This window comes from Triticum aestivum, chromosome 2D (genome assembly GCF_018294505.1).
Source record: "Triticum aestivum cultivar Chinese Spring chromosome 2D, IWGSC CS RefSeq v2.1, whole genome shotgun sequence".
Taxonomy (NCBI): Eukaryota; Viridiplantae; Streptophyta; class Magnoliopsida; order Poales; family Poaceae; genus Triticum; species Triticum aestivum.
In genome coordinates, this window is record NC_057799.1 from 472244133 (window position 1) to 472270536 (window position 26404).

At 45.5% G+C, this 26404-nt stretch overlaps 3 protein-coding genes and 1 non-coding gene across 7 annotated transcripts; 2 read left to right on the forward strand and 2 right to left on the reverse strand.

The window, feature by feature from the left end:
• Positions 1 to 310: 310 nt before the first annotated feature.
• Positions 311 to 384, reverse strand: TRNAI-AAU (transfer RNA isoleucine (anticodon AAU)). The gene has a single exon. It is a non-coding gene; the product is annotated as a tRNA-Ile (tRNA).
• A 300-nt stretch (positions 385 to 684) lies between these two features.
• Positions 685 to 2374, reverse strand: LOC123049600 (peroxygenase). Of its 2 annotated transcripts, XM_044472496.1 has the most exons (6): positions 1940 to 2373; positions 1710 to 1862; positions 1516 to 1601; positions 1334 to 1428; positions 1126 to 1251; positions 685 to 1005 (listed from the first exon to the last, which is right to left on the reverse strand). In XM_044472496.1, exons 1-6 carry the CDS (start codon positions 2232 to 2234, stop codon positions 855 to 857), a joined length of 906 nt encoding a protein of 301 aa, XP_044328431.1. In that variant the 5' UTR covers positions 2235 to 2373; the 3' UTR covers positions 685 to 854. The 2 variants fall into 2 exon arrangements, with proteins under 2 accessions (XP_044328431.1, XP_044328430.1); XM_044472495.1 differs by having other exon boundaries at positions 1334 to 1601; positions 1940 to 2374.
• Positions 2375 to 5852: 3478 nt separating this feature from the next.
• LOC123053882 (G-type lectin S-receptor-like serine/threonine-protein kinase At2g19130) lies at positions 5853 to 16085 on the forward strand. Of its 3 annotated transcripts, XM_044477475.1 has the most exons (3): positions 9289 to 9741; positions 9938 to 11119; positions 12885 to 16085. In XM_044477475.1, exon 3 carries the CDS (start codon positions 13303 to 13305, stop codon positions 15856 to 15858), a length of 2556 nt encoding a protein of 851 aa, XP_044333410.1. In that variant the 5' UTR covers positions 9289 to 9741; positions 9938 to 11119; positions 12885 to 13302; the 3' UTR covers positions 15859 to 16085. The 3 variants fall into 3 exon arrangements, with proteins under 3 accessions (XP_044333411.1, XP_044333412.1, XP_044333410.1); XM_044477476.1 differs by lacking the exon at positions 9289 to 9741 and adding an exon at positions 5853 to 6035 and having other exon boundaries at positions 9938 to 16085; XM_044477477.1 differs by having other exon boundaries at positions 6068 to 9741; positions 9938 to 13277.
• Positions 16086 to 22422: 6337 nt separating this feature from the next.
• Positions 22423 to 24036, forward strand: LOC123049601 (clavaminate synthase-like protein At3g21360). Its single transcript, XM_044472497.1, has 2 exons — positions 22423 to 22865; positions 22983 to 24036. Exons 1-2 carry the CDS (start codon positions 22470 to 22472, stop codon positions 23583 to 23585), a joined length of 999 nt encoding a protein of 332 aa, XP_044328432.1. The 5' UTR covers positions 22423 to 22469; the 3' UTR covers positions 23586 to 24036.
• The last annotated feature ends 2368 nt before the right edge of the window (positions 24037 to 26404 follow it).

Below are 26404 nucleotides of genomic sequence, written 5' to 3' on the forward strand. Positions count from 1 at the left end.
CATTGCAATTCCTCATGTGTCGGGGCGCAAGAAAATAAACTGCAACTTCAAAAATCTTGATTATCAACGTCTATACAAAACCTACTTTTTCTATTTGCAAAAAAAAAAACTGTTATTTTTGGCACAGATGACCATGCATAAAAATCATTTTTTGTACCACCTTCACTGCAATTCCTCATGTGTCGGGACGCAAGAAAATAAACTGCAACTTCAAAAATCTTGATTATCAACGTCTATACAAAACCTACTTTTTCTATTTGCAAAAAAAAAACTATTATTTTTGGCACAGATGACCGTGCATAAAAAGAGTTGGCCCATACAGGTCTCGAACCTGTGACCTTCGCGTTATTAGCACGACGCTCTAACCAGCTGAGCTAATAGGCCTTGTTGTTACTTTTGTCCCAAACCAGGTTATATAAATAATGTTTGTACGTCTCTAGTTGGTCCCAAATCCGCTCTAACCATTGTTTTTCCGAGAGTAACCACAGAACCATTGTGAAGGACGCGCGGTTCCTCCACCTGCCGCGCACCGACTAATCCGGATCCTCCAACGCACGACCTAGTACACCAGAGCGACCGCCCTTGCCATCCTGATCCTCGGCCTTATCTATCTGCAATGAATCGACGCTCCGGCCGGTGGAAGAGGCTAAACACACAAACCATGGAAGGACGGGAGACCGGACGGGGCTAAACATACAAACCATGGCATATATCACGTTATTTATGTTTTCATTTCGCCACACCAGCGGCACACCGCATGGATCTGTGGCCTGCTGTACATCACACACACGGACACGGAAAGCATCACAGGTGGGTGCAGCTCCGACCATGCGAGTTTCACCGTCGACTGTGATCTAGGACATCTTGACGTGCTCCATGCGCTGCCTCTCCATGTACTCGAAGAGGCTGCCGTCGTACATGCGCCGGATGGCCTCCCTCGACAGGTACCCTTCGTCGTCCCGAGCCAGCACGTACAGGAACGACCACTCCAGCTTCATCGCCACCCTGCATCCGTCCATCCATCCCATCTCACACCAGTTAGCTATACAACAACATAGCCGCAGCATGCAGCAACTGAAACTGAAGGTTCATTCATGCTGATCGTCGAGTAAATTAGCCAGTTACCAGCCGAAGAAATCGAACACCTCCCGGCACCCCTCGGTCATCCGCCACAGCTCCCTGTAGCTGAGCCTGTCCGGGTACGTGCGGGCGTACTTGCTGAAGATGTTCTCGAAATTCACCGGCATGAACCTGCACAACACCACAAACATTTCACATTCGCCGCCAGCCCGTCAGTGCATAATTAACAGTAACTACTACTAGTACAACATACCGGCCCTCTTTGTCATAGGTCCCCGAATCACTCCCGTGCTTGCTCTTGTGGATGTTGTGCACGTAGATCGGGAAGAGAGGGTTCGGCAGCCAACCCTGCACAGCCACAAAAACGCAGTCAATACATACAAAGACTGAATGAAACACGGTGTGATTTCTCAAGTTCTTTGATAGCTCACTCACGGGCAGGGTGGGATAGCTCATGACCAGGTTCACCAGAAACGCGATGAAGGCGGACATGAACACGTTGAACCCAACCGCACGGCATCCTACATCAATCGTACATGGACAAAAGAGAAGACCTTAAAAATGTCTTCTGCGCTGGCCGAACTGAAATCACAAATCAAGACGAAGCGCGGTGCAGCACACGTACGTACCATCGTAAGTCTCCCAGGGATAGATGATGCCGTTGTTGTCGCGGTCGAAGAAGGCGACGTGCTGCTGCAGCACGCTCATGTTGTGGTGCTGGTGATCATCCGTCGTCCCCTCCGGGTGGTACATGTCCGGAGCCGCCAAAGCCCTCGCCAAATCTGCTCGGCCCAGTTATTAACATCATTAACATGTCAGTCAAAAACCGAAAGGGCAGACGTATGTATGCGTTGCTCACAGGGCTTGGGGACGTGCTCCTCGAGGTCGCCGCGGACGGGGCGCTCCACGGTGACCGGCGCCTGCATCGCGACGATCTTCAGGGAGTCCTTCCCGTCGATGCCGCGGAAGTCCCCGACCTTGCCGCCCGCGTCGCCATGCCCGTCCGTCCTGCTCGCGCCGCGGTGGCCGACGCCGCCGGCGGTGTCGTGGTCGCTCTTCCCCTCGCGGACGACGTGGACGTCCGCGGCGTCGCCCTTCCCGTCCGTCCTGCTCGCGTCACGGACCTCGACGACCTTGCGCCCCTTGGTGGCCATCTTCGCCGCTCTGCGACGGCGCACCAGAATCGGGTGGCAACCGATGAACCGTGAGCGGAATCGTGGAGAAGATGGCTTGCAGGCAAGCTGTGGAGTGATGCCTCTGCTACCGAGGTTAACAGTGTGTGGGGGGAGTGGCGCCGAGGCCGCGCAGCCATATAAAGCGGCTCAGAGCCCGTGGTACGTGGCGGCGACGGCACGACGTGGGCGCGTGCATGGTGCTGCGGCCCTGCTCGGCCGTAACGTGTCGCTGGGCGGCGCACCTACCCACGGAATCGTCGTGTCCCGAGGTTTCTCATGGCATCTCGAGGGCTTGAGTAAAGCACTCCGGTCGTCGTCGAGCGGGGGCGGCTTTGTCTCGCCTTTGGCGGAAAGGTATGTACCGTCGCATCTGCTGCTACTTGTAAATGGGTCAGGCCTATAAGCGCGCACATCAAGCTCTGTTTATATTTCGAAATGTTCTACGTGTAAATACTTCAAAAATATTATCTTAAATTTTTAAAAACGTTCATACGCGTTAAAAATGTTGATGCAGTGTTTAAAATGTTCGTGAAACTTAATTTTTTTGCGGGTGAAACTGTTTTTATACCATTAAAAAAAGGTTCACGTGTTTAAAATGTTTGCGTGATTAAAAAAATATTGCCATTTTTAAAAAATGTTCACGCGTTTCAAAAATATGTTTGTCACATTTGCAAAGAAAACATTGATACAATGTAAAAAAAATGTTCAAGTGGTTAAAAAATGTTTTTTACCATTCAACAAAATATTTTTGAAAAAAAAAGTTCGTGCATCCCAATAATATGTTCGTGGTCTTCAAAAATGTTTATACAATGTTAAAAAAGTTCACCTACTTTAAAAAATGTTTCATACCATTCAAAAAATGTTCGATGCATATTTGATTTTTTTGCATTTATTTCAAACAAAAATCAAATATGTATTAGTTAAAATGTTCATCATGCATTTGAGAAATGTTGAATGTGTATCAAAAAGATGTTCCACGGGTATGAAAAAATGTAGATCATATATTGAAAATATTGGACATGTATTTGAAAAAAAAACTAAAAATTTGAAGAACCCTGAAGAACAACGATATAAGAAAGAAAGAAAGAAAGAAAGCCGATGAAAACTGATAAGAAAAACACAAACCTCGTGCCAATGAAAGAAACACAAACCTTCTAAAACTGGACCGAACCAGTCCTTTAAAGCTTCAAAAAATCGCTCTTGGCTACTACAGTACTGAGCTAGCCCACTAACCTCGTGCCAAAGGTGAGACTGAAGGATTCCCTCGGTGATATAACTCTGACGGTCATCAGAAGTCAAGAAAAACGGTAAAGTTATAACCATGGGCTTCTCGTTTCCTACATCCCAAACGTAAATGTCTAAGGGCACATAGGGCATCATCGGATTCTTGTCATTGAAGTTGAGGATGTGGGCCTTGAATTCTCGTCCTGCTTATATAGCCCATATAATACAAACAATATATAATATAATACAAAACTAAATTGTGTAGCATTCAGATTTCCTCCATTTTTTGGGGGGTGTCATGGGATTAACGAGCGCTTGACAACTGTTTTTGCTCCTGATTTGTTGTACATCGATTTCTTTGATTTGGTTGAGGTAAATTGTTTGCGGTCAACATTGGATATTTCCAGCCACTCTGCACTTATCTTGCATTATCTGAAAAATTCTGACATCTCTCTCTCTCTCTCTCTCTCTCTCTCTCTCCCTCATCTCCCTGATCAAGGTGGCGCCCTCCTCGCCTTTCCTTCACCACTCCACATCTCTCTCATGGCAGTGCTTCAACTCTTCCCATTCGGGTCCTTTTGTGCTCACCGGTGACTCACATCAGAGAAGCCGCTTCGGCGACTTGAAGTGGAGAGGGAGGCGAGGCCAGCAACAAGCACCTAGGTCAGGTCACCCACGGCGACATCATCATGTGTCAGGATTCATCCTTGAGTCGTGTCATTGCGACTCGGAGAGCGTTGGAAGCTAAGAGACATGAACGAGCAGTCCTATCGCTGGATGTTTACTATCCATATCACGAGAATCTAGGAGTATAGGAGTTAAGACTTTACTAAACTCTGTGAGCTGGACTTTGTATTTCTTTCATGACCTCCTTCTCCAATCTGCGGCTACTGTGGTCATGTATCGACGGGCAGAAAGACAAGCGGTTACAAAGGCGTGCCTCATAATATATGCATAACGCCTTCCTCATACATATGTATGTTTATTAAAAACTATCGCATAATTATTGTAGTAGGTTAATCCATGATTTACCTGCCCATATATTAATGTGATTATGTAAAAAAGTTAGTAACTCGTTAACTGGTAGTTGGGCGGTCGGCTGCTGAGTAGGGGATTAATAGGCCAATTGACAAGTTAATCGGTCATTTAATCAATCAATTGGTCAATTTATCAGTTTATCGATTACTCGTGAATTAATCGACAAGTTAACTAGTTACTTGGACAAATTCTTAAACAAGGAATACTTATCCTCTGTTTCTTAATAAATATACAACCCGATACAACCCACCGGTTAATAGATGCAACATAAGTTAGTCACGCATTTAAGTCATAAATTATATTTTTCTGCATTAGTGTATGCATGCAACGCTGTCATATCATCAGTTCCTAGCCATATGCCCGATGCTTTTGTCTAAATATTTTATTTTTAATAACCGAGCTAACGCCGCGCGACGGCAAGTGTCTGTGGTTGGACAGTTATTTCTTGATTCAGGTCGCGCGCCGGTCAAGACGTACTTTGGATACATCCCTCACATTATCGTGTCGGAAGCACATCCTAATAGGTGTCTTCTAATGCACAGATTAATATCATGATGACCCCGAGTATAAATCTAGGGTTGTGAGAGTAAGACCTCATACTCATGCATGTTTTAATTTTAGTGTTTACACCTCTAAGATTAATTGTTAAAGGTCTGATTTAACAAAGACTTGACTCTTATGGGTTTAATAACTCGGAATTACTCCTTAAGAAAAGGCAGGGAACTTTTCTGCTATCCAAACCGGATCTTAAAGGGCATCAAATGGATCAATAAGAATAAGAGGTTGAAAAATTGAGGCGATTTAAGAAAACAACGACAAAGTCAAACATACAATAAAAAAGATGGGTGACCACCACCGATGGGTCCTCCGGGTCCGGGTCCGGCGGGACTGTGAACATCTCCACCAGTACCTCTGGCTTCATCGTGGCGATGTACGAGAAATGAGAGGGAACTGGGTGGGTGGCAACGGCGACCAAAGCAGAGACAACGGGTCCGAATCATATTGTCTGGACATTTACAAACATTTTGATGCACGGGTTTAAAAATGCCCTAACCTTATATTTTTTTAAGCAAGGGAGACAAACAATGGAGTCCGAAAAAACAATGGAGTGGTGTATTACACATCATTTACATGAGTTTCATCCATCCGACGGCTGTGAACCAATCGGTAAAAATCATTTATCACCGTGGGACTCAGTCTGCCGCCGCTCTCCCTCTGACGGCCGCCGGACCTCACCCTCACATCACCTTCTGCCGGTGGCCGGCGGCGCCGACGCTGCGAATCACGCGGGGGGCGGGGGCGGGGGTGGCAACCGTCGGTAGTGGAGGCGTGGAGGTGGGGGACGGGCCACACCACGGCAGGCGGTGACATTCAGGCTTGGCTGGCGGCGGAACAATGGAGAGGCCGGCGAGCTGCCGAGTCTCCGTCACGCGGGCTCCATTTACTTTCATTCCGGTAGTTCACGGCGGCGGCGGCCTCCCTGATTCGGATCTACAAGCTGAACAATGGCTGCTGCTGGTGAGCTTTCTCTTCTGATTCTCTTCCTCTACAAAGAAAGTTAAACTACCCAGGCTCTTACATACCACCCTGTTCTACATCAGACTGTCGATTGTTATTTCTTCTCTATCTGAAAAAAGGATAGATTTTGTTTATTATTTGCTGCTTCATGTGTTTCCATTCTTCCTATTCTGCCAATATACAAGAGGAGGCAGCCTATTCTTTTAGATATATATCGATGTATGCTTCATTTCCTTTCCCCTGAACTTGGAAATGCTACAGACGAAAAGCTTGCCTGCAGTTAGGTTTCTGAGTCGCTTTCTGACCTTCTGCACTATGAGGGAAGTTGGATTTCATTTCAGTCATGAAGGGGTGAATCCAGTGAGCACTCTGAAGTGGCTCCAGTCGATCACTGTAGTGGATGCTTCATTGGAAGTCAACCTTGGTGTGCCTCATGCGGGGCAGCACACGGTTTTCATGGCAATACTGCCAGCGCCTTGCTCCTTGTATTGTATACAGAGATGATAGCCCCAAGTCCAAGTGGGTATGCAGCTACCCAGCTCAAGTGGCAGCCCAAGTGGGTATACGTAGCTAGTGCTGTCCTAGTCAGTAGTCACCAATCTTGACTTCCCCTGCCTCCATGCTTGTTCACACTCATGTCCTCTTCCATGTTATCTGTATACACACCCTCTTCTTTCTTCTCCAAATAGCAGAGCAGAGCAACATTCACACTATCCCCCATGCCTCCCCTCTACGTATTTTCGCTCGGGCTTCTCCTCCTCTTGCACATTCCTCATTGGTGCCCCTCGTCCGCAGCTGCAAGCGATACCCTCACGGCGGGCCAATCTCTCGCCGTCGGCAGCAAGCTCGTCTCGAGAAACGGCAAGTTCGCGCTCGGCTTCTTTCAGCCAGCAGCAGGCATCACCAGTAAGTCCCAGAACACCACCAGCTCCAGCTGGTACCTTGGCATATGGTTCAACAAGATCCCAGTTTTTACTGCTGTGTGGGTTGCTAACAGGGACCAGCCCATCACTGGCCCCAACCTCAACCTAACACAGCTCAAGATATCGAGCTATGGCAATCTTGTCATCGTGAACAACGATTCTGTAGTTTGGTCCACTCACACTGTCAATAATAGGACACAAACCAGCAGCATAAACACCACTACTGGTGCTGCCGTTCTCTTGAACAGTGGAAACCTTGCCCTTACAGTCACAGAGAGCCCATCATCATCTGACCTACCGTTGTGGCAGAGCTTTGATTACCCAACAGATATTTTTCTTCCTGGTTCCAAGTTTGGCCGGAACAAGGTCACCGGCTTGATTCATCAGAGCATCTCAAAGAAGAGCCTCATTGATCCGGGTCTTGGCTCATACAGCATTGAACTAGAAGAAACCAAGGGGATCGTCCTCAAGCGCCGCAACCCCTTGGTAGTGTATTGGCACTGGGCATCCTCCAAAACATCATCGTTGAGTCTTATACCAATACTCAATTCCATTCTGGATTTGGATCCACGGACCAAAGGTTTGATTAACACAACATATGTTGATAACAACCAAGAGGAGTACTACACATACACTTCACCGAATGAATCATCTCCCACATTTGTCTCACTAGACATCTCTGGTCTGATAAAGCTGAATGTTTGGTCACAAGCCAACCAGTCTTGGCAAATTATATATACCCAGCCTGCCGATCCCTGCACTCCGGCTGCTACCTGTGGACCTTTCACAGTCTGCAACGGCATTGCACAGCCATTCTGTGACTGTATGATGAACTTCTCTCAGAAGTCACCTCTGGATTGGGAGTTTAATGATCGAACAGGAGGATGCATCAGAAGTACACCGTTACACTGCAACACTAGTAGTAACAACAAAAACATCACAAGTTCAACAGACATGTTCCACTCCATTGCTCAAGTTACATTGCCCTACAACCCGCAAAGCATAGACTTTGCTAACACACAGAGCGAATGCGAAGAAGCTTGTCTCAGTTCCTGCTCCTGCACTGCTTATTCCTATAACAGTAGCAGATGCTCTGTCTGGCATGGGGAATTGCTTAGTGTAAATCTGAATGATGGGATTGATAATACTTCTGAAGATGTTCTTTACCTTCGCCTTGCTGTCAAAGATTTGCTGCCAAGTTTGAGAAAAAACAAAAGAAAACCAAACGTCGGAGTGGTCACTGCTGCAAGAATTTTTGGTTTTGGGTTACTAATGCTCATGGTGTTGTTACTTATTTGGAGGAACAAATTCAAGTGGTGTGGTTCCCCTTTATACGACAATCAAGGTAGTGCTGGTGGGATTATAGCCTTCAGATACACCGAATTAGTTCATGCCACTAAAAACTTCTCAGAAAAGCTTGGAGGAGGTGGTTTTGGTTCAGTATACAAGGGAGTGTTAAGTGACTTGAAGACTACTATAGCAGTGAAAAAGCTTGATGGTGCTCAGCAAGGAGAGAAGCAATTCAGGGCCGAGGTGAGCTCAATTGGACTGATCCAACATATCAATCTTGTCAAATTGATTGGTTTCTGCTGCGAAGGTGATCACAGATTACTTGTATACGAACACATGTTAAATGGGTCTCTTGACGGTCATCTATTTAAGAAGAGCAATAATGCCGATGCTGCTGTCCTAAACTGGAACAGCAGATATCAGATAACCTTAGGAGTTGCCAGAGGGTTGTCCTACTTGCATCAGAGTTGCCATGAATGCATCATACACTGTGATGTTAAGCCAGAAAACATACTTGTGGACACATCATTTGTTCCTAAAGTTGCAGACTTTGGGTTGGCAGCGTTTGTGGGAAGGGATTTTAGCCGAATTCTAACTACGTTCAGAGGAACTGCAGGCTATCTTGCCCCAGAGTGGCTTACCGGAGTTGCTATTGCACCGAAAGTTGATGTTTATGGCTTTGGCATGGTGCTGCTGGAGGTCTTATCAGGAAGGAGGAATTCACCTGAAATATACAACACTAGCAGCAGCGGCAGTTACCGTGTTGAATATTTCTCGGTGCAAGCCATCAGCAAGCTTCATGGGGGAGATGTGAGGAGTTTGGTGGATCCACGGTTGCATGGTGACTTCAATTTGGAAGAGGCTGAAAGGGTTTGCAAAGTTGCAGGTTGGTGCATCCAAGATAATGAGTTTGATCGGCCGACGATGGGTGAAGTCGTCCGGGTTCTCGAGGGTCTACAGGAGATTGATGTGCCCCCGATGCCAAGACTACTTGCAGCTATAACGGCACAACCTGGTGCTGCAACTTGAGTGTAATAATAACTAGCAGTCGATGCTAATAATATCTGTTAATTTCAGCAAATTTTAGAGTTTTAGTAATGTTGAGAGGAAGGAATAAAGGAAGGCAAAGCTGGTATGCTAATTAAATTATCTCTTATTCAGTGCCGTATGTAATCAAGCATTGTAGCAAAATATGGCAGACCTAGAAATATGTGTATGTTTTGTTGATGGGATAGTTTGATACCTATCTTTAAATCGAAGGAAGATGTCAATGTACATGTATGCCACAACCCATTCTTGATCAAGAGTACGCATGGCCTGGTCATCCCTCATGCTCACTTGATGGTGTGTTGTTCTGGTACGAAACCGAGTGGCCTGGCCCTACACCTGCGCGACGAAATTTGCGGCAGGCTCCAGTGCGGCATGGATGCGAAGTAAAATATGGGTACAAATGAAGGAATCCAGGTTTGAAGACGGTCAAAGGTGACATGACGGTATGTAATATGTTGACTATTGCCACATATAAACTCACATAATGTCTGCTAAACTTTCTGCTATCGCCATCTTCTCTTGAGGATATGATTGCCTTTTGAGTTTTTTGGAGATTATAGTGATGATATAATTCTTATTTCACATATACCATACTATGTAAGACAAGGAATGTGATTGCACTATTATTTATTTCTGTAGAATGATTTTGCTCCAAGGTCATGAGGCTATTACATTCAGTCCCCTGGAAGAAAGCAACCGCAGATGACAGTAAGGTTCATAACCCTGCTAGGGAGAGCATAACAAGTGACATTCAGTCCATGGTGACAAAGCAATGAAGAAACATCCTCCTACTGGACAACACCTTTGGTTTTAAGCATCCTAAATTTTGCAAATTTGGTAAAGATTCCCCATCAGCAACAAACAGCTGTTTCTCTTCTGATTGCCGCAGTTTTTTCTCCTTTTGTAATGTCTGCAAATGTTTTGATGAATATATGTGCTGCGTTTAGTATTTGCGCATCTGGAAAGGAGCATGAAGCACAGGCTTTTCAAGGCACTGCACTGCACTGTTTTTGCCTGCTCATATTAAATTGCCGAGAGCAGAAGTGCAGCCAGTCATCCTCAGTAAACACATCTAGGTGAAAGTTGAGGTGTTCTTTTCAGACTTGGGATGGTAACTTCAGAACTTCTAATTACAATGCAGGGACAGGTTACTAATAGCTTGCTTAGGCAAGATGCCAGCTATAGTTTAAATATTTTTTTCTAGAAAATTAAATAATTGATTTCAAACTGTACCTAATGAAGAGACCGCATATACCATATAATCGCTTGGTATATCCAATTTTTTATCTGAGGCCTTTTGTTATTCTACCAGTGTAAAAGAGGCAGCCTATTCTTATCTATGGGTGTTATGCTTTATTTGCTCTATCCTAAACTTGGAAATGTTTTTTTTCATGAAAATGCAAAAGTTTTGTGTCGTGAGGCATTGTCAGTAGAAAAAGTTATGTACATGCCCTATAAAGGGCAACTCCCAAAAATTACAACGCTACACTCCTAAGCGCTAGGCACCACCAGAAGAAGCGCCACCAATCAGACCGTCCCTGCTTTAGCCCACTGACAATGTCGGGTCTCTCATTGTCAAGCGCGCATCTTTCTTTCTTTAGAATGATTTGCTCCAATGGCTAATTATGAGGTTATTATATGCATTCATAAATTTGTTATAGATTCTCCACCAAGCAGCAAAGAACTGTTTCTATTCTGATTGCCATTTTTTTTCCTTTCTACTGTTTGGAAATGCTTTGATGAATTTATGCGCTGTGTTTAGGTGTTTTCCTTTGAAAGCATAGGCATCTGGAAGTGGGCATGAACTACATGATTTTCAAGGTACTGAATTGCACTATGCTTATGTGTTCATACTAAATTGCCTAGAACAAAAGCTGCAGCGAATCATCCCCAATAAAAACATCTAGGTGATAGTTCAGGTGTTTTTCTATAGACACGGGATGGTAACTTCAGAACTTCTAATTACCGTGGATAAGTTACTATTAGCATGCTTAGGCAAGATGCCAGGTGTAGATTAAATAATTGTTTTCAGACTGTGCCTAATTATGTCTGTTGCTATTTTCTTATTCTGCCAATGTAGAATAGGCAGCCTATTCTACTCTATGAGTGCTATGCATTATTTCCTTTATCCTAAACTTGGAAATGCTATAAGGGAAAAAGCTTGGCAGTTAGGTTCCTGAGTAAGTAGCTTTCTGTCTTACATTCTGTAGAATTAACTACCATTGCCCTTACAAGCATGATGCAGAGAATCGACTGGCTTCACAATAGGCGCGTGATCAACCAAATGAGAGTGACGGAGTAAATAGTTCAATGAACTCATATTGAAACTGAAAGAGACCTTGGTCCAATGAGCCTGGGACACACGGTCCCATAGCTTGTCAAAGTATAAGTTGAATTTCAGTCCTGCAGACGTGAGTCTGGTACTCTGATGTTGGCACTATAGCCACTGTCTCTTGTGTGTTTTAAGTTTGCCAACTTTAGCTTCCAACTTTTTGTTATAATTCTGTCTGTGGTCGCGTTTTTTTTGGGGAGTTTTGGTTAGTCTATTGCATTGATATCTGTTGAATTTGCATTTGTAATATATTCATTGTAGCAAATATTCGGGGGTTGGATTTAAAAAAAATTGTATGGTAAGGTACCACTTGCCATATAGCACTAGAATATTGAAAGATCTGCCTGGTAAGCTTGGTGGAAACCTCATGATCGACTTGACTGTGACCGTGGTTGTCCATGGCTGGCTCCATTCAGCCACTTGGTGGAAGCTTCATTGATGCTCCTCCTTGTAGGCAAGCTAAACCAGCACATGTTTGTATCACAATATCTCCATTATATATAGAGAGATAGATAGCACCGAATGGGTGAACAGCTACCCATCTCAAGTTGCCATGCCAAGTGGGTACGTAGCTAGTGCCGCCGTAGTCGCTAATCTTGACTTCCCCCCGTCAGTCATCTTATGTTCTGTAGATTAGCACTCAAGTGTGATGCAGAGAATTGACTGCTTTCAGTAAGCGTGTGATAGACCAAACGAGAGGAATTGACGAATCTATGCCAAACAAGACCTTGGTCCAATGAGCCTGGGATGGTTCCATATCTTGTATATGTATTAGTTGAATTTCAGTTCAGAGATATTGCCAATACTAGCGCCGCCGCTTTTGTATAGTTTGTGCCTTTCCCCCTAGATCTATGTTATGTGTTATAAGTTACCGTTTTTCCGCCAGTTATGTGTTTTAAGTTGCCAACTTTAGTTTACAACATTTGTTGTTTTTCTCTCTGGCCACACTAATGCAGGGTGACTGTTGATATCCATTGAATTTGCATTTGTAACACAAACATTTATCTTTGTCATTATCTAAAAAAAATATTTATCTTTGTGGGTTGGTTAGTAAAATGGATACGGACAGTACTACCACCATCCCTTTTGGTTAATTTGTGTTCCTTTTCTAGTTGCTCTCCCATGTGTTTTAAGTTTGCCAACTCAACTTACAACATTTGTTATTTTTGAATGTCGTCGCATTTTTGTTGGTCTTTTGTGTTGATATCCATTGAATTTGTATTTGTAATATTCATTGAAGAAAATATTTTGCAGGTTGGATTTTTAAATTGTCTGTTGGTTAGCACTTGCCAGATATAACTAAAATACTGAAGGATCTGTTGGTGGAAGCCTCATGATTGACTTGACCTTGACCATGGTGGTTCTATGCAGCCCACTTGGTGGAAGCTTCATTGAAGGTCCTCCTTGTAGACAAGCTAATCTAGCACTTGCTTTTTATGGTAATACTTCCTTCGATTTCAAGTTGCAGCCCGAGTGGGTACGTAGCTAGTAGCCTGTCCCAATCTGAATAATTGGTCCAAAGTGGATTGTAGTGGCTTCTCTGTCAGCAGAGCATGCATGCATGCCTAACTAAGAACATTTGTAGGCTCAGCCTCTCCCATCCTGTCTATATATACACATTCTCTTCTGCCTTCTCTGAATAGCAGAGCAGAGCACATTCACATTCTTCTCCATGCCTCCCCTCCACATATTATCACTCTGGCTTCTCTTCGTGCACACTACTCCTTGGTGCTCCTCCTCTGCAACTGCAAGCAATGACACTCTCATGGCAGGCCAAGAGCTGGTCTTCGGTGACAAGCTTGTCTCGAGAAATGGCAAGTTCGCGCTTGGCTTCTTCCAGTTCCATCCAGCAAGCACCATCAGTAAGCCATCCCACAACACCACATCTCACAGCTCCAGCTTGTGGTACCTTGGCATATGGTTCAATAAGATCCCAGTTTTCACAGCTGTATGGATTGCTAATAGGGATCAGCCCATTACCAACCCCAGTGTCAACCTAACACAGCTCAAGATATCAAGAGATGGCAATCTTGTCATAGTAAACCATGCCGCCAACAATGAATCCATTGTTTGGTCCACTCACATTGTCAATAATAGGACACACAGCAGCATCAAAGCCACTAGTTCTGCCGTTCTCTTGAACAGTGGAAACCTTGTCCTCAAAGAGAGCCGGTCATCTGACCTACTGGCATGGCAGAGCTTCGACTACCCAACAGATGTTGTGCTTGCTGGTGCTAAGTTAGGCCGAAACAAGGTCACTAGTTTCACTCGCCAACCCATCTCAAGGAAGAGCCTCATTGATCCGGGGCTCGGTTCATACAGCATTGAATTAGAAGACACCAGGGGGCTTGTCCTCAGTCGCCGCAACAACCCATCTGTAGTGTATTGGCAGTATGCATCCTCCACAACATCATCATTCAATCTTGTACGAGTACTCAACTCACTGCTTGATTCGAATTCTCTGACCAAAGGTTTATATAACCTAGTATATGTTGATAACGACCAAGAGGAGTACTACATGTACACTTCACACAATGAATCATCGCCTTCTGTATTTGTCTCACTAGACATGTCTGGTCAGATAAAGCTGAATCATTGGTCGCAAGCTAATCAGTCTTGGCAAATCATATATGCCCAACCTGACGATCCCTGCAACCCGCCTGCTGCCTGTGGACCTTTTACGGTCTGCAGAGGCAATCCAAATCCATCATGTAACTGCATGGAGAGCTTCTCTCAGAAGTCGCCGCAGGATTGGAAGTTTCAAGATCGAACAGGAGGATGCATCAGAAATACACCTTTGCATTGCACTAGTGACAAAAACATCACAAGTTCAACAGACATGTTCCAGCCCATTGCTCAAGTTACATTGCCCTACAGTCCACAAATCATAGCCGTTGCTACCACTCAGAGCGAATGCGAAGCAACTTGTCTCGGTTCCTGCTCCTGCACTGCCTATTCCTATAATGATAGCAAATGCTCTGTCTGGAACGGGGAGTTGCTTAGTGTAACTCTTAGTGATGGCATTGAATACACTTCTAAAGATGTTCTTTATCTTCGTCTTGCTGCCAAAGATTTCATGCCAAGTTTGAGGAAAAACAAAAGAAAACCGAACGTTGGAGTTGTTACCGCTGCAAGCATTATTGGCTTTGGGTTACTCATGCTCATGTTTCTGTTACTGATTTGGAGGAACAGATTTAAGTGGTGTGGTTTCCTTCCATTACACTATGACAATCAAGGCAGTGTTGGTGGGATTATAGCCTTCAGATATACTGATTTAGTTCGTGCTACTAAAAACTTCTCTGAGAAGCTGGGTGGTGGAGGTTTTGGTTCTGTATACAAGGGGATGTTGAGTGACTCGAAGACTACTGTAGCAGTGAAAAGGCTTGATGGTGCCCGTCAAGGGGAGAAGCAGTTCAGGGCCGAGGTGAGTTCAATTGGACTGATCCAACATATCAACCTTGTGAAATTGGTTGGTTTCTGCTGCGAAGGTGATCACAGATTACTTGTGTACGAGCACATGTTAAATGGTTCTCTTGATGGTCATCTGTTTAAGAAGAGCAATAATGTTGATGCTGTTGTGCTAAACTGGAACACCAGATATCAGATATCCCTAGGAATTGCCAGAGGATTGTCCTACTTGCATCAGAGTTGTCGCGAGTGCATCATACACTGCGATATTAAGCCAGAGAACATACTTGTGGATGCATCATTTATTCCTAAAGTCGCAGACTTTGGATTGGCAGCATTTGTGGGGAGGGATTTCAGCCGAATTCTGACTTCATTCAGAGGAACGGTAGGTTATCTTGCCCCAGAGTGGCTTAGCGGAGTGGCGATCACACCAAAAGTCGACGTTTACGGCTTCGGCATGGTCCTGCTGGAAATTATATCAGGAAGGAGGAATTCCTCACCAGCAATATCACACAACACTGAGAGCAGCAGCAACAGTTACCAACATCACGAATATTTCCCTGTGCAAGCCATCAAGAAGCTTCACGAGGGAGATGTGAAAAGTTTAGTGGATACACAATTGCATGGTGACTTCAATTTGGAAGAGGCTGAAAGGGTTTGCAAAGTTGCATCGTGGTGCATCCAAGATAATGAGTTTGATCGACCGACTATGAGTGAAGTGGTCCGTGTTCTCGAGGGTCTACAAGAGATTGATATACCCCCAATGCCAAGACTCCTTGCAGCTATGATGGAACAATCTGATGCTGCAACTTCAATGTAATAATAATAACTCAGAGAGAGTATCTACATTTTTTTTAAGTTGTAATGTGGAGAACAAGGAATAAAAGGAGGCAAGCTTGCGATCTCCAAATCGTCTGTTATTTACTTATCTTATATATAGTATAAAGGAAGCATTATAGCGAAATAAATGCCACTACTTTGTTAAGAGAGAAAGATACTCCCAATAATTATTTCATCTCAGAGATGTGTCACTTGTAAGCTGCTTATTCACTACTACAGAGACGATTATATTTGACAGCCTACAAAATAGTTCTCTATGATGGAAAAAAACACAAACATCCATAATTCGGACAAGGTCATCAAATGGACACCCAGTAAGAAGTTTTCACAACCACCAGGAAAAAAAAGATGCATCTTCTCAGACAACTTATAAAGGCTCCGTTCTCCAGAACAGAAGCACTCGCCAATATTACAATAGGAAAAATTCCTAGAATCAACAAGGCAGACAAAATGTAGAAAGTTAGTACATTTCTTCAGTTTTTTTACACGATGACGACTCACTTAACCCTAGTTAGTATAGTTACCACTACCACTCATCTGAACATTGCCTCCCAGAACCAAGCCCCTGAACTGAATTCTGCAGTCCATTGCCCGGTCGAGTTCGCCGCTCTCGGGTCGGTGCAAAGCTGAACCGGCAAAAGTACGGAATCCTGGTCCATTTGCTGCTACTTATACATAGTCCAGTGGAACTGAGGATGGCTTCCCTGATGTTGCAGCCGTCCATCTTGAACGATTTGCCAATGTAGGCGGCCGGTTTCGCCAACATTGAGATACCACCATGGCAGCCGGCGAGATCCCAGCCATAGCTCTATAGCGTCTGTTCATTGCAGGGAAAGAAAGAAAAATGGAGCATGTCAAACATGTTTGGAAAATGCCAGAACCTCAAACTTGTAGTCATTGAAGCTGTCCAAAAGTATGTCTACCTAGTTGCAGCTATAACGTTTTCATGTGATAGCATGGACTACTATGGGTGAAGTGGAAACAAATCAGTTTGATCGGTCGGGGTGAGGTTCTACAGGAGATTGATATGCCCTCGATGCCAAGACTACTCGCAGAACAATCTGATGCTGCACCTTCAGTGTAATACTAATTCGTAGTTGGCTGATGTTACCAATTTTTGTTTTCAGAAAATTTTAGAGTTGTAATGCGGAGCCGAAGGATAAAAGAAGGTGATTATACATGGTAAGCAAGTCCGACCACCGAAAAGAAAAACCATCACAAAGGAACTTGGTACAACCGAGAGCAAAAAGGAAAATAGAACATGTACAGAATTATTCGGATGAGGCTAAGTTCAAGTTTTTTTTTCCATTATGCAATTAACTCATGAACTCATCTATTGCATAATACTGAATTTAATGTAAAGCTGTAGACATAATGCATGCCAATCTATTAGGCTTATTCGCATTAGCATGAGATCCTGGGGCAACTTTAATGTTAATCTCCATATTAATACACAAAATGAAAAGAGAATCATAGCCCTTCTGAAATTCTTAATAGCTAAAGAATATAACAATTAGGAATAATCAGGAAGGGGCATCTGAACATATTCCAGTAATACACCTAATCCATGAGGTGTCTTCTATGTTTGCTTATGGCGACAACTGACATGGATGAATCATGTAATGTACTCCATCCGTCCATAATATAAGATGTTTGGTTGTAGTAACAAGAACTTCTGGAAGAAGGCCCCCAGAAGGCCATTAGAGCTAGGGGACGAACTAGCCTCCATCACAACAATCGCCCGACCTACCTCCTTTGGCAAGAATGGAAAAGTTAGCTCGCCATTCTCAATGGTCGAGACATTGGCCTCTGCTGGCCAACAAATCCTCTGCCAGAGAAACCCTAGAGCGGAGTTTCACCTTGAAGAGCTCCTTATAGAAGGAGCAAATGTGCGACATGATCTCCCCTAACTGCTCAAGGAGACGTCTCCATCCCACAGACACGGGATAGAGCATTTCTGACGCCACGCATTCGTAATGGCATGGAAATAGGCGTTATGGCCACCCCCCCTTCAGAGTCCAATTCTAGCCCTCGCGACGCTGCCAGAAGAGATCTTCACCCTTGAAGATCTCCATAAGGGAGGCTCCAAGGGTGTAGCGCTGGAGCCACTCGTTGGCAGAAAGGCCAAGGCCGTCGGTAATCACATCCAATGACCTAATCTGATCGAGAAGGGCTCTTTTACGAGCCCTAAGCTCCATGTCCATATTAGGCCCCCAACTACGCAGGAACTGCCTAATCGATTTGGCATCCATTTTAGGGAAGCACATCTCGTGGAGGCGCAAGCTATGTTTTTCTCTTTTGGGAGGAAGCACAATTGTGCTTCTCTCATGGACATGGTCTTCTTGCGGAATTTGGTTTTTCATGGAAAAGTGCAAAATTTGGTTTTTCTTTTAAAATTCTTACATATTTTTTTAAATTGCTGATTTGTCTGAATTTGCAATCATTTTTTATTTTGCGACCTTGTTTAAAATTTGTGAAGATTTTTAGAAAATCATGAATATTTTTAAATTGTTACAGTAGTGTCGTTCTAGGAAAAACTGACTCAAAACCAATTTAGTTTTTTTGTGAAATTTTAAAAAATATGTGTGCTCTGCTTCGTGCTAGAAAAAATACAAGTGGGACTGCTGAATAGTATGCGCCAACCTGCGTTGTTGTGGTTTTGTCACCACAAATTTCTTCGTGAGAAGACTAAGTTGTGAGGTAATCGCTACTAGGTGGAAGCTTGGATGGGGTTGATCGAAAACGAGAAGACATGAGTTTACCCAGGTTGGGCCCCTCACGGTGGAGGTAAAAGTCTACATCCTGCTTGATTGCTATTAATTGTGGTGGTCTTGATTACAAGGGCATTATTTCTATACCTCTGTCTCGAGAGCTATCAAAACATCTATCTCGAGACCTATCAAAACATCTGTCTCGAGACTTATCTGTCTAAAAACCTACCATTCTAATGACCCAGGGATTTCCTTTATATAATAGTTGTGTCCCTGGGGTTACAAGAGATTTCAGGTTATACCCGCAGTCGGAGTCCTACTCTAAATCCTCCGTGTCTTCCAAGCTTGAGGTCTCCGTCTTGTATTTGGAGTTTTGGACTCCTTGGTGGAATTTTGTCTAAGTCCAGATCTTGTAGCAGACCGGGTCATAATTGTAGCCGGGTCAAGATTGTAGCGGACTGACTTAACTCCAGAGATGACTTAACTCCAGAAATGACCTAACTCCAGAGATGACTTATCCTCATAGACGACTTAACTTCAGAGATGACTTATCCTCAGAGCCGGGTCTAGCCGCAGGTAACTCTTCCCGACATGCGCGTTTGCTTGTTGTCTAGCACGCTACGCGCTAAATAGCGCTAAATAGAAGGTCCCGTCTTGGTGACGGTGAAAAGTAAGGGCGGAGCCATGATGAGACAAAATTAATCCATGGCTAGAGGAACTTGGTGGTTCCTTTTGTCGTGCTTATCCTGTCCTTTCTTAGCTTTTGCGGCATGCGTGTTGTCTTTGGCCTGGGCGCCATGTATCCCCGTCCTGTCCTAACTTTCTGTGGTGGCCGTTGCTCTATTGTGGTGATTGTTTTGTTGTAAACGCTGTCTGGTGGCTTTATTTATAAAGTCGGGCTGATGCCTTTCCTCAAAATTAATCCATGACCCGTAAACATTGGAGAATACTGACAAAACTGGGTCTCAAGTGCAAAAAATCTGTGCTTTCAATCAGCCACCAGATGAACGACATGAGGATGTGGAGCATCCGATTTCACTACAAAACGAACCCCAGATTTTTAGAGCATCTCCAACAGGCGCCAAATGCGCCGCGCGTAAAAAACTGCTTTGCCGCGCGCCCATCGCCTGGTTTGACGCGGCGTGCAGCGCTGGCTCCAGCAGCCGCGCTAAAAAGCAGCGCGCGCGCCGCTCCAGCAGCGCGCGCGACTCTCGCACAAACAACATATGCATTCCAAAACAGAAGCAAAAAGATCAAACCAAACAAAAAAAAATCAAAATAAATAGTTCAATTTCGTTATTACAACTCAAACAAACATTTTATCGTTCAATACAACAAATAGTGCAATAAACACAACAAATAGTTCAACAATACAATATCGAACGCACAAATCATGATGCTCTTTGTCGTCCATTCCATGCCCACCACTCCTCAATGAGATCCTTCTGAAGATCATTATGCGCTGCGGGACGTCGAATGGCATGATAGGAGGCAACAAAACGGGCCACCCTTTCAGCCCTCCGTCGCACTCGCACGGGATGTCCCAAGAGCTCATACTGAGAGTAATCTACATCTTGGCCACGCTCATTCTCGATGATCATGTTATGCATGATCACACAAGCGTGCATGATGTACCAAAGCATTTTCTGATCCCAAAATCTAGCCGGTCCTCTCACAATAGCAAATTGGGCTTGCAAAATCCCAAAAGCTCTCTCCACATCTTTTCTAGCCGCCACCTGAGCATTGTGGAAATCAAGATTTTTCTTACCTTCTGGCTTTTTCAACGGCTTGACAAAGGTTTGCCACTTTGGATAGATGCCATCCGCTAGATAATAGCCATAGTTGTATGTACGGCCATTTGCTACAAACTGCACCGGTGGCAACTCACCATTTGCAATCTTATTCATCAGTGGTGACCGGTTGACAACATTGATGTCATTCAAAGATCTAGGCATTCCAAAGAATGCATGCCAAATCCAAGTCTCTTGATCGGCCACCGCTTCAAGGATTATAGTGGAACCCTTTTTTTGGCCGTGGAATTGCCCATGCCATGCCTTTGGACAATTTTTTCAACTCCAATGCATGCAATCTATTGAGCCAAGCGTGCCAGGAAAGCCGCGAGCTTTGTTCATCGCCAATAGGCTTGCGGCGTCTTCAGCATTGGGAGATCTCAAATACTCCTCGCCAAACACTTGCACAATTCCGACTGCGAAGCGCTTGACACACATGATGGCTTGGCTCTCACCCATAGCCAAGTGATCATCAACTAGATCAGCCGGTATACCGTATGCCAACATACGCAAAGCGGCTGTCACCTTCTGAAAAGTGCTATGCCCGAACTCTCCGGCGGCATTCCTCCTTTGCTGAAAAAAGCGGTCATGGCTCGCTAGTTTCTCTGCAATGCGCCTGAACAACTCGGTGCTCATCCTAAACCGGCGACGAAAATACGACTCGGGGTATGTGGGATTCTCCGCAAAATAATGCCTGATCAATCTGTTGTGGGCATCGATCCTATCCCTCCAAATTTTCTGCCGACCCATAACCAAACCACCGTGCTTCGGTTTATTGATATGCATAGCTAGGATCATTGCAAGATCCTCCTCCTCTTCCATATCAAATTCTTCTTCGGAAGAATCATACGACGAACTCATCTACAATGTTCAATACTATGCTATAAAAACTACAATCAACATGCATGAAATTCATGGCTTTTGAGCAATACATACCTTCTAGGCGTTTTGTCGAACACCTTGCGGGCGTCGAGCGGCAGCGAGCGCGCGGGCGCTGTTCGTCGGAGGACGGACGCGCACGAGGGGCGGCGGGACTAGAGGGGGGGCGGAGAAGCCGCCGCGGGGCGGGGATAGGCCGGGGAAGCGCCGGAACGGTCGCCGGGTGGCGCGGTCGGCGGCGGCGGAGCGGCTGGATGGGGGTGGGAGTTGCGAGCGAGCGCGCGAGAGTCCAGCGCGCGGGAGCGGGCGCAGCAAATAAGCGGCGCGCGATTGAGTTTCGGCCCGCGCACTGAACTACATATGCCGCGCACGCTGTTTTTGCGCGCCCGCTGAAGCAACTATACCGGTTGTGCGCGCGCTAAAACGGGCAATTTTGCGGCGCGGCGCTAGTTTGGCGCGGCTGTTGGAGATGCTCTTAGCACGGCAAATTTAGTTGTCACAAGGGACAAGTTCCTTTACCAAGTATATGGCAATTCATTTTGTTGTCAGGATTTGCCATACTTTACAAAAAAATTACCCTCCTCACTACACCTAAATTGCTATAAAAAACATTCAATTTGTCATGCTAAAAAAAATCTGACATCGGATTTTCAACATTATCGATCGCTTATGTGACGACTGACGACGTCAAATGGCTGTGGGTTGTACGTGCCTCAGTTTTACTGTCTCTTCGATTAGGACTTATTGTTTTTACTGTTTTTAAGGCTCGATCCGGCCAGTAAACCGAAACTCTGATCAATCCGTCAGTTTGTACTGCGCTATGGCGCGAGGCGCGCTGGACGCAATGCAATGGACGCCAGCCAGGGCGTCAGCACGACATGGCAATGCGCGCACTCGGTCGCCCGGGTCAATAGCAGCGGCGCAATTCTTCACTTTGTTCGTGTTCGATCCAGACAAAAAGAAAACGGAACTTTCATGAAATTTACTGTCGTGTTGTTGATTGATCAGCTTGTTTCTATCTCCCACGGTAACCAAGCATCACAGAGGTCAAACGAGTTGCATGGTTTCCATCACAAACCTTGTTCGAGATCACCTCCGAACTGTCACCGTATCGCTGTATAAATATCCATGTATTTACAGGCAGTCAGGCACGCACTACCAATTACCAAATACCAATCCACGCATCAGAGCTCAGAAGCTAGGCCAGCGCCATGGGAGAAGCTGCAGCTGTTGTCGCCGCCTCGCGCGACGGCTTCTTCGGCCTGGGCGAGTGCAAGGGCCAGGTGGTGATCGACGGCGAGCAGGTGCCACTGGTCCTGACGCCGGGCAGCGAGGAGGTGAGCGGCCACGACCACAAGGCGCTGGTGGCGGCCCTGGTGGCCAACCGGGAGTGGGTGGAGGAGAAGGTGGTGGCCAACAGCGGCGTGCTGCTGCGCGGCTTCGGCGTCCGCGACGCCGTGGAGTTCGACGCCATCGTGGACGCGCTCGGGTGGCCGGACATCCGGTACGTCGGCCCCGCCCCGCGCACCCACGTCCACGGCCGCATCTGGACCGCCAACGAGGGCCCCCTCGAGGAGTTCATCTACTACCACCACGAGATGGTCCTCGTAAGTGCTCCTGCAGCTCGATCCTGCTTGCTCCCATCGCTCGTTCGCCATTAATTGATGGACGGGCGGCGACGGCGCCATTGCCGCCGTGTTGTTGTGTAACGAATTAACGTGCAGATCAAGGAGTTCCCGGGGAAGGTGATCCTGTTCTGCGAGGTGCCGCCGCCGGAGGGCGGGGAGACGCCGTTCGTGCCGAGCTTCCGGGTGACGGAGCGCGCGCTGCAGGAGTTCCCGGACATGGTGGAGGAGCTGGACGCCAAGGGGCTCCGCTACACCTTCACCGCGCTGAGCAAGGACGACACCAAGTCCATGCGGGGGCGAGGGTGGGAGGACGCCTTCGCCACCACCGACAAGGCCGTGGCCGAGCAGAGAGCCCGCGCGCTGGGGATGGACGTGGAGTGGCTGCCGGAGGAAGGCGGCGTGAGGACCATCCTCGGGCCGAGGCAGCTGACGCGGGTGTTCCCGGGCCGGAAGGGCCGGCGGATGTGGTTCAACACGGTGGTGGGGATGCACGGCAAGGAGCTCAGCTCCGCCACGTTCGCCGACGGCTCCGAGATACCGGCGGACTTCGTGCGCCGGTGCGGCGAGATCATCGAGGAGGAGAGCATCCAGTTCCGGTGGGAGAAGGGCGACGTGCTCATCCTCGACAACCTCGCAACGCTCCACGGCCGCCGGCCGTCGCTGGCGCCCAGGAGGGTCCTCGTCGCCACATGCAAGTGATCTCATTTCATGCATCACCCACCTTAACTAATTGGTTAGTTAATTAAGCTTGAGGGTGGACCTGGCTTGATTAACTAATTAATCTTAGTTGGTGCTGGGGATGCTGCATTTGGCTCTTCTATAATAAGCTGCCTTGAGTTACTACGGTAAAATGGCTTTGTGCATTGTGATGCAGAAGCTGGGTACTCCCTTTTCAGAAAAAAAAAAGTTACTACGGTAAAATAAGAGCTGAAGGTTTGATTAAGTCAGTCGGCTTAATACTTATTACAGCCAAAGAGGGGTGCGGTAGTTTCTCCCTTATAATTAGTAATTTTGCATCCATCATTATGCTTTTTCTTTTATATTTCATCCATCATTATGCTGGGTGACATGCATTACGACATGTAAGGCTTATTTCCTTCGAGTGATATATTAAGAGATGCATGCAGCAGTGTTATGCATCTTCTCTTTACTGTCGTCTCTATGTCCCTAAATACATGTCGTTGTCGTTGGGCATGGGCACACGACTTCATCGGTTACTTTACCTACAATTATGCTAACAAAAAGGGAGTGTCTAGGTCTTAGTCGACTGAGACTTAATCAAATCTAAGTCAAGTGACATAACATGTAAGAAAAAAAAAACTTCCTCGCAAAAAGGAAGAAAGAAAAACTAAAAAGAAAATTTTGAACGGATCTTGATGTAAAATCCCATGGATATAGCCTTGATTGAGACTTGATTAAGTCGAGTGAGATTTAGCAATCCCGTAACAAAATACAAAAATTATGATATTGCCAAAATTCTAAAATTGACACTTATGATGCATCTAAATATTTGGCATATCAAATATTGATACCAAACCAAGCAGCTGAATCCGCACTACAAAATAACATGAGGCCTGGTCTCAACGACATCCTAATTTTCCCTTAATCACTCATTTTTCAATAAAGGACGTATTTTATTAACTTAAAATGTAGCATCAAAAGAATAAAAAACATAATAAGTACACGCTAGCCTCTACACAACCAAGATGCACAGAGTCAAACTCAAATGAGCACATACCAATAATTCAGTCCAATAGAAAGCAAAGCCATTGCAAGCAAAACTAGACCTACGGTGTAGAGTGTGGGAGACCTATCCCAAGACCATGCCACCAACCATGTGAAGGAAATATGTCCTAGAGGCAACAATAAAGTTATTAATTATTTCCTTATTTCATGATAAATGTTTATTATTCATGCTAGAATTGTATTAACCGGAAACTTAGTACATGTGTGAATACATAGACAAAACAGAGTGTCCCTAGTATGCCTCTACTTGACTAGCTCGTTAATAAAAAATGGCTATGTTTCCTGACCATAGACATGTGTTATCATTTGATGAACGGGATCACATCATTACAGAATGATGTGATGGACAAGACCCATTCGTTAGCTTAGCATTATGATCATTTTAGTTTCATTGCTACTGCTTTCTTCATGACTTATACATGTTCCTCTGACTATGAGATTATGCAACTCCCGAATACCGGAGGAACACTTTGTGTGCTATCAAACGTCACAACGTAACTGGGTGATTATAAAGATGCTCTACAGGTGTCTCCGAAGGTGTTTGTTGAGTTGGCGTATATCGAGATTAGGATTTGTCATTCAGTATATCGGAGAGGTATCTCTGGGCCTTCTCGGTAATGCACATCACTATAAGCCTTGCAAGCAATGTGACTAATGAGTTAGTTGCGGGATGATGCATTATGGAACGAGTAAAGAGACTTGCTGGTAACGAGATTGAACTAGGTATGATGATACCGACGATCGAATCTCGGGCAAGTAACATACCGATGACAAAGGGAACAATGTATGTTGTTATGCAGTTTGACCGATAAAGATCTTCGTAGAATATGTAGGAGCCAATATGAGCATCCAGGTTTCGCTATTGGTTATTGACCGGAGATGTGTCTCGGTCATGTCTACATAGTAAGGGTGGGCATTCGGTATAAACCGAATTTTTGGTTTCTACCATTCGGTTTTTATTCAAATTCGGTTCACAAAACTAGAAACTGAAAATGCCAACATAAATTAAAAATCGGAAAATTCGGTTAACCGACTGATTCGGTACGGTATTCGGTTAATACCGATCGGACCTTGCCTCTACAGACTGTGGTCAGAGTACCCTCTAACATAGCCACAAGTCTCCACGTTTTCTCAACAGCCAGGCGATGTGGGACTAAAGTCTTGCTGGCCGGACGCTCGCACGCACACTGCTTTTTTTTGCCGAAGAGTGGCATGGGCTGGGATATGCCATGCACAAGAAGATTAGGCCTCCTTCATAGTACCACGTACATGTGGTCAACCCAAGCGAGTGCGGCCACACGTGCTTGCCGGCATTGACTCGCGAGCGGCCGTAGCCTGGCTATGCTTCTTGTCGTTAGCTACGTGGTGGGCACCAAGAAGCCAGGCTTTGTGCTGTTCGCCGAGGTTAACTTCGGTTTTTGTTTCGGTGAATCGGTATTAAACTGAACCTGCCGAATTTAATTCGGTTAATAGAGCTAGAAACCGAAATTTCCTGTAGCAGCAAGAAAAACCGAAAATTCGGTTTTTTCGGTATCGGCTTCGGTTCGGTTTTTGGTTCGTCGGTTTTTATGCCCACCCCTACTACATAGTTCTCGAACCCATAGGGTCCGCACGCTTAACGTTCGATGACGATTTGTATTATGAGTTATGTGATTTGATGTACCGAAGGTTGTTCGGAGTCCCAGATGAGATCACGGACATAACGAGGAGTCTCGAAATGGTCGAGACGTAAAGATCGATATATTGGAAGGTTATATTCGGACATCGGTAAG